At 40.8% G+C, this 13,527-nt stretch overlaps 1 protein-coding gene across 1 annotated transcript in view; it reads left to right on the top strand.

The window, feature by feature from the left end:
• LOC135552756 (ras GTPase-activating protein 2-like) overlaps positions 1 to 13,527 on the top strand; it is a 48,984-nt gene that overhangs the window by 30,434 nt on the left and 5,023 nt on the right. Inside the window, exons 20-21 of the mRNA XM_064984581.1 lie at positions 10,189 to 10,271; positions 10,633 to 10,841. Coding sequence (XP_064840653.1) covers positions 10,189 to 10,271; positions 10,633 to 10,841 — 292 coding nt within the window. The remainder of the gene's footprint in view (positions 1 to 10,188; positions 10,272 to 10,632; positions 10,842 to 13,527) is intronic.

Genomic DNA, 13,527 nt, shown 5'->3' with positions numbered 1-13,527 from the left:
TTTGACACGAACGTCTGAAGTTGGAGCTGAGCCAATCAGAGGACTTGAGCGAGGACGAAGCAAATATCTTGGTCTCTGCTTTGTCACCAATGACAACAAGACATGTTGCAATAAAGCCTAGTAATCAGACCTAACTTGATGGATTAGGTCAGGGATGGAGATCTGCAATAAATGTAATAGGCCTAGTCTAGTTTCATATTCCAAATAGCCTACAATAAGCTACACTACAACATTGTATCCAGTAAATCCCTAAACAAAATTAATAAGCCAGTTTACATTTTCACTAGACTATCCACATAAATATATCTATTTATTGAAATAATCATTACCCCTAATGTAACCATAAAAAGGCGAGTCATTGAGACCACCTCAATTTTTATTTAATTAATTAAAAAAAAAATACAAGTATTTAAGGGGTGGATCAGCTTAATTTTGCTGAAAGATTGTTGCTTCCATCAATGTAAATGTCTGCATCATTTCCAGTCCCCCATATATTTTGGGGGGTAAATATATCCATATACATACATGTATGCATACATATATACATACTTTATTAAGAATATACCTTTATTATTCCCCACAGATCCTACCACCCTTACCCCAATTGGAGTAAACCAATAAACACTTAGGCTTCTACCTTCAGTTTATACATCTTATACACATTTTACAGACACAATCTATTTTACAATAGTTATATTTAGTTTGTTTTTAGTCCTTCCTCTATTTCTGATGTCCATCCCAGTTTGATTTGTAACTGCTATTTCACAAAATGTCTAAACCTATATACATTTTACAGACCCCATATGTTTTACATTGGTCATCTTGTTATTAGTCCCACCCTTCAGCTCCCTTCAACCCCTCCCACCCATCTCTTAACACCATCCATTTTGGAATTCTATTTGCCATATATTTTTAAACGGTGCTGTGAAGCTTCTCAAAAGTACTGAACCTTTCTATTCTCATAGCTTTTACAGATTGTAATTTAAAAAATAAACATTTTTGCTAAAATTAATATATTATTGATTGATTGACTATAGCTTTTCAAATCACCCTGTATTGCTATCTGCAGCGTTAGTTCTAGGCAAATGTTGCAATTCTTCAGCCATTCCTGGACCTGTGACCAAAAACGAGCTACATATGGACATTACCAAAATAAATGATCTAATGACTGCCTCCTCACAGCAAAATCTGCAGAGCTGGGAAGATTGTACCCCCATATATATAACATTCAAAGTTTTGAATCCAACATTATTTTGCGTATCAATTCATAAACCATGTACCATGGAATGGGTACATCGCAAATCTCTTCAACTATTTTTCAATTTGTATGGCACAGCTGTCTGTTTTTTGGTCCTTAACTGAAATTGGTATTTATTTTTTTATCACACTTTTCTTTAACCATTTATGTTCTTTAATACAGGGCCGACCATGCAAGTTCCTTACTTTTTTCCCCTTCTACTTGCCTCTTCCATTTTTGTGGTAATGCTGCAATTAGTTGGTTGTAATTTTCGGTAGAGCAGACATTCCCATGTGTCTTTTGTTAGCTGCATGTGTGACAACTCCACCAGTCCTATTTATGACTGAAATTGCAACCAACTTTCTAAGGCTTGTTTAAAAAATAACTACATTTTGGAGATTATTTCCTTTCAAACAACCGAAAGTGAGCAGGTGTAATCTGAATAAAGGGAAAAAGGCCATTCTTGAACATAGGATGAGACATTCCTACCAATTTACTAGAGAACCAGATTGGATTTAAGTATAACTGATGCATTTAGTGAGAGGTCTAATGCTTTAATATTTAATAATTTCTGCCCTCCAAATTAATATTCGTTATATAAATAGGCCCTTTTAATTTTGTCTGGCTTGCCGTTCCAAATAAAATTGAATATTTTGTTCATATAATTTAAAAAGCAGGTCCCTGGTGTAGGCAAAACCATAAGCAAATAGGTAAACTGTGATATGACTAAATAGCTAATCAGGGTTATTTTTTCCAAAAATAGACCAGATCTTGCTACCATGGAATGGAAAATACCTATCTATTTTTGATAACTTTCTAAAAAATGTATTGGAGTGAGAATTTCTTTCTTTTGGGATTCGTATACCGAGTATGACCACCTCAATTTAATTGAGGATCATATACAAGACATCTGTGTTGGCTGCGTTGTTTGTTGTAATTTAAGACTCTAGATTTCAGGAATGGCTGTGACAGGTTTTTCAAAACAATTGCCTACAATTCCTTCTGAGAGATTCTTCTGCCAATATCATTATTAGGCAAAATAATTAGCATTTGCCTATGATTTGAGTAGTATACCTCCAGTCCAAGTCAAGTACAGCTTGCCTCCTTTGGATCTGTCAAGTTGGGACTGCAAAGCCAAACCATGTTCAAGTTGAGTCTTGTGATCTGCTTGGACTTTGTCATACCGTTCTGATCTCTTGGTCCTATGAAAGCGAATAGCAGCCAAATGGTTCAGGCCATACTTTACATGGTATGATAGCCTGGACGTTGCATAATGCAATGAGCCAAAGGCCTTGTGCAACACTGTTTTTTTCCCCCCTCTAATTATTGTGTAGATGTCAAATGATTTTTCAATCCGTTACATCAATTGCTTGGAACGGGCCCCAGCCAAATCCAACCTTTTCGTTCAGTTACTGCTGCTCCCAGTTCCCTGGCACACTCTACCAAAACTGTTCCCTCATCCACTCTGCTCTGTCGATTTGGGTGTGTGTGTCAGAGGGCTGAGGAGGTGTGTGTGGTGAGGTAATATTCAGAATGGATTTTATATACGGTGCATTCGGGAAGTATTCAGACCCCTTGACTTCTTCCACATTTTGTTACGTTACAGCCTTATTCTAAAATGTATACAAAAATATTTCCTCATCAATCTACACACCATACCCCATAATGACAAAGCGAAAACAGGTTTAGACATTTTTACGTGTGTATACATACATACATACATACATACATACATACATACATACATACATACATACATACATATATACATACAGTGGGGCAAAAAAGTATTTAGTCAGCCACCAATTGTGCAAGTTCTCCCACTTAAAAATATGAGAGAGGCCTGTAAGTTTCATCATAGGTACACTTCAACTATGACAGACAAAATGAGGAAAGAAAATCCAGAAAAATCACATTGTAGGATTTTTAATGAATTTATTTGCAAATTATGGTGGAAAATAAGTATTTGGTCAATAACAAAAGTTTCTCAATACTTTGTTATATACCCTTTGTTGGCAATGACAGAGGTCAAACGTTTTCTGTACAATGTGATTTTTCTGGATTTCTTTTCTCATTCTGTCTATCATAGTTGAAGTGTACCTATGATGAAAATTACAGGTCTCTCATTTTTTTAAGTGGGAGAACTTGCACAATTGGTGGCTGACTAAATACTTTTTTGCCCCACTGTACATACATATATACATACACATTTTGGGGTCACTTAGAAATGTCCTTTTTTGAAAGAAAAACACTTTTTTTACCATTGAAAATAACATAAAATTGATCAAAAATACAGTGTATACATTGTTAATGTTGTAAATGACTATTGTAGCTGGAAATGACAGATTATTTTAAATGGAATATCTACATTGGTGCACAGAGACCCATTATCAGCAACCATCACTCCTGTGTTCCAATGGCATGTTGTTAGCTAATCCAAGTTTATCATTTTAAAAGGCTAATAGGTCATTAGAAAACCCTTTTGCAATTATGTTAACACAGCTAAAAACTGTTGTGCTGATTTAAAGAAGCAATAAAACTGGCCTCCTTTGGACTAGTTGAAGTTCTGGAGCATCAGCATTTGTGGGTTCGACTACAGGCTCAAAATGGACAGGAACAAAGCACTTTCTTCTGAAACTCGTCAGTCTATTCTTGTTCTGAGAAATGAAGGATATTCCATGCAAGAAATTGCCAAGAAACTGAAGATCTCGTACAACGCTGTGTACTACTCCCTTCACATAACAGCGCAAACTGGCTCTAGCCAGAATAGAAAGAGGAGTGGGAGGCCCCGGTGCACAGCTGAGCAAGAGGACAAGTACATTAGTGTCTAGTTTGAGAAACGAACGCCTCACAAGTCCTCAACTGGCATCTTCATTAAATAGTACCTGCAAAACACCAGTCTCAACAGTGAAGAGGTGACTCAAGACACTCTGATGTAGGTCGAAACAGACAACACTCATGGACATTTAGCAACATCTAGTTAGTTGGTCTTGGCAAATTAACATTGGGTTGTTATTTTACCTGACATGCATATGGGCCTCTTTTTACCTTGTTCTGTGTATAATTTTTGACCCGGAGTCGTACAAAATTGTATGTTTCGTTACTCCGATTAATCCACAGATTTAAAAGGGAAATCTAGTTATTTTTTTTGTAAATTATATTTAATCTCTCCCTGTTTGTCTTTCAAGCATCCATGTGGGTTTGTATCTTCCTGATGTCCAATAAGGAGGGGACCTAGTGCTAGGCTACTCAGAAAATTGTTTACACGCGTGAGCGGTGTGGTTGAAATGATTCAATAACAAAGTTGAGTACTAAATGCAAGTTTGAATGATATTGGAAAATTATTGATTCAGATACAAGGCTAAAGCTTAGGTTACAAGTTATCGCCTGCACTAACAAAGCCATCACCTACAGAGAGCTGAACCTGAAGAAGAGTCCCCTAAGCAAGATGGTCCTGGTGCTCTTTTCACAAACACAAACAGACCCCACAGAGCTTCAGGACAGCAACACAATTAGACTCAACCAAATCATGAAAAAATAAAAAGATAATCATTTCCAACGTGTCAAGTAGAATGCTAGGAACTAGAGTGCTATTTGGCCTTACCTGACCACTGTGACAAACCCAAAATGAAGAAAAGCTTGACTATGTATAGACTCAGTCAGCATAGCCTTGCTATTGAGAGTCCACCAAGGACATACCTGGCTCTCAAACCCACCATTTTATAAACTCCCCATATAGATATCTATATAACAGAATCTGACTGTTGCGTTAACTTCCAATCACATCATCGTACTACATGACGTCACCACTTTGTTTTGTACAACGCCCCTTCTACCTCACGTCACCATAAATGACTACAGTTGAAGTCGGAAGTTTACATACAACTTAGCCAAATACATTTCAACTCATTTTTTCACAATTCCTGACATTTAATCCTAATAAAAATTCCCTGTCTTAGGTCAGTTAGGATCACCACTTTATTTTAAGAATGTGAAATGTCAGAATAATAGTAGAGAGAGAGAGAGAGAGAGCTGGTGTAACTGAGTCAGGTTTGTAGGCCTCCTTGCTCACACACGGTTTTTCAGGTTTGCCCACAGATTTTCTATAAGATTGAGGTCAGGGCTTTGTGATGGCCACTCCAAAACCTTGACTTTGTTGGCCTTAAGCCATTTTGATCAAATCAAATCAAATCAGATTTTTTTTGCCACAACTTTGGAAGTATGTTTGGGGTCATTGTCCATTTGGAAGACTCATTTGCGACCAAGCTTTATCTTCCTGACTGATATCTTCAGATGTTGCTTCAACATATTCACATCATTTTCTCCCTCATGATGCCATCTATTTTGTGAAGTGCACCAGTCCCTCCTGCAGCAAAGCACCCCCACAACATAATGCTTCCACCCCCGTGCTTCACGGTTGGGATGATGTTCTTCGGCTTGCAAGCCTCTTCCTTTTTCCTCCAAACATAACGATGGTCATTATGGCCAAACAGTTATATTTTTGTTTCATCAGACCAGAGGACATTTCTCCAAAAAGTACAAGGAGGCTGGAGATTCGTGAGAAGACAACCTTTTACATAGTGACTTCGGTTTGAGACCTACTCCCTGCTGTTTCATTGGTGTCCGAAGTGATCAGACCTTGCATCCACGACAGTGCGTGTGCTTGGTCAATGAGCACGTTCCTATAAGACGTAGAGTTGCAAGCTAGCGCGAGGACGCGCTCTTTCAAAGGAGGGAGTATTGTAACAACCCTGGGTTTATAAGCGCGGATATTGACTCTGTCACTTGAGCGTGCGGCACAGTCGATTTCGGGCTAGAAGGTTGAGGGTTAGAGACCTGCTCCCTGGCTGTTTCATGTTGATAAAAGCAATGGCATGTATTAATGGTTGCAAAGCCAGGCTTTTCACCAAGAAAAATTTACCAATATTATTTTTTTTAATAATAATAATGTACCCTTTGTCTCGGTTTCATAATTTCCCATCAATTCGCAAGAGACTGAATGTATCTCACGAGAACTCATCCAAGCGAGCGAAACCATGCCCCTCTCTACGTGTAGGTCATCTTGAAACGGAGGAGGATAACATTTGGCGTGTCTCTACAAATAATGAGTTGTTTTTCTACTTGCACGAATGCGCACGCAGAAATCAAAACCATTGACAGCTAAATTGTTTTTGGTATCTTTTAGTTGTCACTGTATTAGACTAAGCAGAGGTGGTTTGATGGTGTTAGAATAGAGGCAGCTTCTGTTTTACTTTGCGACTTGCGGTAACTCTGTGGTTCTAAATCAATAGTTCCCAGAGGTTTTGCCCACTGCTACTGCATAAAAGTGATGTTGGGGATTGGGCCTTCCTACACGTGTGTATCTGTGCTTGCAACTGTATGTTTGTGAACGGTACTGTTTGCTTGCTTGTTTGTGTGTCTGTCTGTGTTCTTTGAAACATTGTTTTTGTAAATCCCGGCCTCGACTCAGGGCAATGGGCCCTAAAGCTCCAGCCACTCCTTCTACTCCTTATCTCACTCTTTCTCAAGTATTGGAGCTATGTAAACTCACATGAATTCTTTGAAGAAAGAAACCGCTCTCGATCCAATCTTTTTAGTCGGGTCCTGGTCTCCTGAGTGTGCTCCCAACTGCTTACAAGCTACCAACTCCTTCACCGCCATGTCAACAGTCAGTCTGGACACATTTAATTATCAATTTATTTTGTTTTTATTGGAAAGTGGGAAAACCCGCTGTCAGCGTGTGCATCCATCTTGAATTCCATAGGGAGGTAGCTGTTTTTCATTGAACCGGGGTGCACTTGAAATCCATGGTTTGATAAACACAGGGCATGCGAACAACTGCAATTTAAACGTGTATTTAATCATATCAAAGTACATATTTGGTGAAGGAGCCAACTTCCTGATGTTCATTTATCATATTTAGCATTGGGTGTATAGTTTTGGGAGATTGTAGATTTGTATTCTATACTCCCACAGCATACTTCTCACTCATTCCTCCACAATCACATAACTTAGATGTTAAACATGAACATGCATGCACATTACATTTGGGTATTTTTTGTGTGTTTGTGTTTTGAGTGGTCTCTGGAGCTGTGCTCTGCCACTAAAGAGTTGGCTCTCCTACAGCAGAACAGGCAGACAGATGGGGCCTCTTGGTTGGTGTCACACTTTTTTTTAACCTTTTTATTTAACTAGGCAAGTCAGTTAAGAAAAAAAGCGTATTTACTATGACAACCTACTGTTCCCCGGTAGGCCAACTGCCCTGTTCAGGTGCAGAACGACAGATTTGTACCTTTTCAGCTTGGGGATTCGATCCAGCAAGCTGACAAGGTAAAAATCGGTTGTTCACTCTAAATCGAATCAAACTTTATTAGTCACATGCGATGAATACAACAAATACAACAGTGCAGTTCAAGAAGAGTTAAGAAAATATTTTTCAAAATAAAGTAAGACAATAACAATAACGAGGCTATATAGAAGGGGTACAGGTTAGAGGTAATTTGTTCATGTAGGTAATGGTGAAGTGACTGCATAGATCATAAACAGTGAGTAGCAGTAGTGTACAGAACAAATGTAGGGGTGGGTGTCAATGGAAATAGTCCAATGTCCATTTGATTAATTGTTCAGCAGTCTTATGGCTTGGGGGTAGAAGCTGTTAAGGAGCCTTTTGGTCCTAGACTTGGCGCTCCAGTACCACTTTCCGTGCGGAGGCAGAGCGAACAGTCTATGACTTGGGTGACTGGAGTCTCTGACAATTTTATGGGCTTTCCTCTGACACCGCCTATTATATAGGTCCTGGATTGCAGGAAGCTTGGCCCCAGTGATGTACTGGGCTGTACGCACTACCCCCTGTAGGGCCTTACGGTCAGATGCCCAGCAGTTGCCATACCTGGCGGTGATGCAACTGGTCAGGATGCTCTTGATGGTGCAGCTGTAGAAATTCTTGAGGATCTGGGGACCCATGCCAAATCTTTTCAATCTCCTGAGGGGGAATAGGTTTTGTCGTGCCTTCTTCACGACGATCTTGGTGTGCTTGGACCATGTTAGTTTGTTGGTGATGTGGATGCCAAGGAACTTGAAGCTGTTAATGGGGGCCTGTTCTGTAGTCCATGATCAGCTCCTTTGTCTTGCTCACATTAAGGGAGAGGTTGTTGTCCTGGCACCACACTGCCAGGTCTCTGACCTCCTCCCTATAGGCTGTCTCATCGTTGTCGGTAATCAGGCCTACTACTGTTGTGTCGTCAGCATACTTAATGATGTTGTTGGAGTCGTGTTTGGCCACGCAGTCGTGAGTGAACAGGGAGGGCCGAAATGCACACCCCTGAGGGGCCCCAGTGTTGAGGACCAGCGTTACAGACGTTTTGTGGATCTGTTGGGGCGGTATGCGAATTGGAGTGGGTCTAGGGTATCCAGGAGGATGCTGTTGATGTGAGACATGACCAGCTTTTCAAAGCACTTCATGGCTACTTACCTGAATGCTACGGGGTGGTAATCATTTAGGCAGGTTACCTTTGCTTCCTTGGGCACAGGGACTATGGTGGTCTGCTTGAAATGTGGATATTACAGACTCTCAGTCTGGGATAGGTTGAAAATGTCAGTGAAGGCACTTACCAGTTGGTCCGTGCATGTGTTGAGTACACGTCCTGGTAATCCAGCTGGCCCCGCGGCTTTGTGAATGTTGTTTAAAGGTCTTGCTCACGTCGGCTACCAAGAACGTTAGACAGTGACAAAAACAGGGTTTGGGAGGTGCAGCTGAACCACCATGACATCAGGAAGCATCGGTGCCAAAAAGGTTTGAAAGGCTTTTTGGAGGTTGTGAACGAAGTCTCCTGTTGCTGTATGTGTTTTAATGTGACTCATAACTTGAGTATGGGTTTCAATTTCTAATGGAATGGAGAAGGACGGGGTCGGTGTCAAGGGATTATGATGGTTTAGTATGCACATTTATCATTATGATCCCTGCAGATGGAACTAACCACTAGGACTACTTCTCAAATGGCAACCAATTCCAGAGGGCTCTGGTCAAAAGTAGTGTGCACTATGTAGGGATGAGGGTGCCATTTGGGGCACACAATATCTGTGTGTCCCCCTAGGCTAAAGTGTGTGTCTGGGTTCACTTTCAGACTAGTAGTGTGTCTGATTATTCTCCCAGGTTTTTCTCATAATATTGGCAGGAGGTTTCAGTAAAATTGTGACGAGAACCATCGATCAGAATGTTAAGATCTGTATCTGGTTGGCTAGACATATATTTTTTTATTTAACTGTGCTAAGTGTGTGTGCGTGTGTGAGACTGAACTGGAAGGCAGAAGATATGCAGAGAGTCCGATGGTGCTGGAGGTATGAGTGGTGGGGCCAGGGGGTGCCTCGGCCTGGAAATGCAGAGGAGGAAGGTGGCAGGCAGAGAAAGGAGCTCCCTCTTAAATGAGAGATAGGGATGGCAACATTCATATCATACCCAATGCACCTGGATTCACGTATGCAAGGGAGAGAGAAGGATGGGGGAGGGAATGTGTGCGTGTGTGCAGTGAAGTATCATCAGTGGATCAGACACTCTATCACTCTATCAGCTAGATAAAGGGAAGGAGTGTGAGCTGATAGGTGGAGACTGAAGAGAGACCAATGGCAGAAGCTGATACTGAGACTGCTTTTATAACTATATGGTTTGTGTGTTTTGGCCCGGCTATTGTCAGACACAGCGACGGAAATGGTTGTCTGTCGAGTTTAAAGACTGTTCTCTATTTTTGTTGGAAGAGTTGGTGTGAAATGTAATGCTGCACGTCTTCTCGTAGTCAGGGGTCAGATGGTGTAAGTAAGACCTCAATGTTCCTCCTAGTGATGCAGCTTGACCAAGACATGAGTGCTAAGGGTGCACATAAGGGTAAGAGTCCAATGTAGACATTTTGTGTGTGTGTGAGTATATTGAACATTTCTTTTTCTTCCTGTTTTCCAAGGGAAAGAAGCTCTCTGCATTATCCCAGTGAAGAATATCCGGGCTGTGGAGAAACTGTACGAAAGTGCCTTTAACCGCAAAAATGTAAGCAGGACTGTCTTTGTCTGATGTGGTCTGTTTAGAGTCAGTAGTTTACCCTGGCCACCTACCAGTAAGCGGTCAAGCACAGTTAACCTCTGGGCCGTTGCATTCGCCTATAGTATTTCCTGGTCAGGTCAAAATATCAGAAAAAACTCCTTTGGTTCTGTGTAAGTTGTGAGGGAAGTCGTTTGAGTTTCCGCATTGAATTTGAACAGAAACATGAGGACTATGAATGTCTGTTACGCAAAAGAAAATCGTAATTGTCCGCAAAGGGCAACTCATTTGCACCATATTGACAGCCTGTCAGATATTTTGTTTGTGTGTGTGTGTTATTGACAACCCCTCTCTCCTCTCCCCTTTTTAGATGTTCCAGGTGCTCCACAGTGAGAAGCCACTGTACGTGCAGGCGGGGAACTGTGTGGAGGCCAGTGAGTGGGTGGAGGTGCTGAGCCAAGTGAGCCGCTGTAACCCGGACCGCCTGGGCACCTTCCACCCCTCGGCCTACGTGGCGGGGGCCTGGCTCTGCTGCAGGAGCCTGAGCGACAACCAGCCGGGCTGCAAGCCCTGCACACCGTGAGTACTCACCCCTGAATCTCAAACCAACCTCTACTAGTCCCTAGGTCCGTGTTCCCCAATAACATTTTATAAAAATCATCAGGAAATGACCTCTGTGATTTGTAATGTAATACATCTGTTCGCCAAGTATCACCACACATAAATAGAGGGACATACATTGAGCTCCAAAAGTACTGAGACAGTGACACATTTTTGTTGTTTTGTCTCTGTACTCCAGCGCTTTGGATTTGAAATGATACAATGGCTATATGAGGTTAGACTGTCGGCTTTCATTTGAGGGTATTTCCATCCATAGTGGGTGAAGAGTTTAGAAATTACAGCACTTTGTGTATATAGTCTCCCCATTTTTTTTTTAGGGAAACAAAAAGTATTGGGCCAAATTCCCTTATGTGTATTAAAGTAGTAAAAATGTAAGTCTTTGGTCCCATAGTCATAGCACACAATGACTACATCAAGCTTGTGACTTTAAACATTTATTGGATGCATTTGCTGTTTGTTTTATTGTAAATAAGAACATCATACATTAATGTGGATGCTACCATGATTATGGATAATCCTGTATGAATTGTGAATAATGATGAGTGAGGAAGTTAGAGGCATAAATATCATACCCCCTGGTATTGTAACCTCCCTGTTATTGTAATGGTGAGAGGTTAGCATGTTTTGGGGGTATGATATTTGTAACTTTCTCACTCCTCAATATGTACAATTCATTCAGGAGTATCCGTAGTAATGGTAGCATCCACATTAATGTAGATGTGTTTAGAAACATGTTACATTCTTATTTACAATAAAAGTGACTCTAAAATGACAGCAATTATGTATTTCTATTGGGCACAAAATAATCTGAAACACAACCAAAACAAGCAGCAAATGCATCCAACAAGTTTGTAGAGTCACAAGCTTGATGTGGCCATTTGTGTGCTAGGAATATGGGACCAAATACTAAACTTTTTTTCTATGTACAGAAAGTGTTGTAATTTCTAAACGGTTCACCCAATATGGATGAAAATACCCTCAAATGAAAGCTGACAGTCTGTAAATAAATCCAAAGTGTTGGAGAACAGAACAAAAACAACAAAACAATTGTCACTGTCCCAATACTTTTGGAGCTCACTGTATGTGAACGTTTCTGAATTTAATCAATGTTTGAAATTATTCTTGGGACACATAATACAAATGATTTATAACTATGTTCCGGCCCCCGACCGTCCGCTCAAGGAATGAATGTAATTCAGTAGCGTGCCGTGGTTCTGGGGCCTGGGCCTTCAGTGAAGTCCTACACAGTCCCACCCGAATTAATCCACCTCTTATTACCATCATTATGATGCCATGGCTCTAGACACTATACATTTCGACAGAAACGCAGTATAACCAGGCGTTGCGTCACCTTGAAATTGACATTTTTATTCAGAGAATTGCAGGGGAAGAGTACAATACCTTTTCATTGTGCAGCTTCGTTGCCCTGCGCGCTTGTTCGTTGAGCTGTAGATCCACTCGGGTGTCCCCAAAAGTTTTCAAAGTGCCCAGCCGTACTTTGGTGTCTCGTTGCTGCCTTGGTTAGACAACTCAGGTTTGCAAAGCCAGTGTGGCTCCAAACACCAAATCAATCACTTACAAATAATAGGCATTCCCAGCAGTACAGTTTGCAGTGCTTCTCGGAGCCTGTCTTTGTAGCGTCGGCTTTGTAGCATCGGCGTCTACCTCTCCTGACAAACTTTTCTTGAAAGGTTTGTCTTGAGAATGGCGTTATAATTATATCCTCGACCAAATCGATATCTTCTCCTTCCGCCATTGTGGGTTGAAAAAACAGTTTAGTAGTACGCAAATTAATTCGTTGATCAATTTCAGTTTCCTAGTTCTGAGACCTGCCCATATAGGACCTGCCTCTCAATATTGGTAATCCAATCAAAAGACGTGCAGGCACTACGCCTGCTAGGTGGCTCCTGTGTAACACTGGAGCCAGCCAGCAGGCGTACAATAGCCAACTCTAAAGCTGATTGGTTGACACTAAATTTTAATTTCCATTCACTTTAAGCTCCAAGCACCCACACTGTTGATTCTGAAGGCCTGAGGGCAGATTTTAGACCCCTGGCAACACATGATGGCTGAATATGATTGGATAAAATATCTAACATAAAGACCAGCCCTCCAAATCTCAACCTGGGGCTGGAAGCAGTGCAACCAAGAGGAACGCTATGAAATGAAGAGTGTAACTCTTACTCTGGGGAATAATTTAATACATATTTGTGGGAAAATATATATATTTTTAAATATATATTCTGATGATGTTTAGGCCAGCAGAGAAGGCCTTGCTGGCCCTGACGGCCCACCACTGATGTAATTGGTGACCTCTACTCTAGGTGCTTGTGTAGATCGGGTAGGTTTGTATAGATGGCTGTATGGTTCATTTGATTTATTTTCAGTCAATTCATTGTGATGGCTAAAAAATACATCTTGTAACTGCGGATAGTAAGTCTGATTACTCCTGGGCTACAGCACCCAAATATTAGTTTATAGAACTTAAAAAGAGTTGAGCATAGAACATTTTTATATGGTTCATAGTTCTATCTTGGAATTTGCCCTATTTTGTGTACTGATGCTATCCTTCCCTCTCAGATCAACACAAGTTCCTAGAAGATAGAGGCTGCTTCCTCAAAGAAATTGACCGTATCAGAATCAC

The sequence above is a fragment of the Oncorhynchus masou genome, chromosome 13 (assembly GCF_036934945.1).
Source record: "Oncorhynchus masou masou isolate Uvic2021 chromosome 13, UVic_Omas_1.1, whole genome shotgun sequence".
Classification (NCBI taxonomy): domain Eukaryota; kingdom Metazoa; phylum Chordata; class Actinopteri; order Salmoniformes; family Salmonidae; genus Oncorhynchus; species Oncorhynchus masou.
This window is presented reverse-complemented; position numbering and strand designations above follow the sequence as displayed.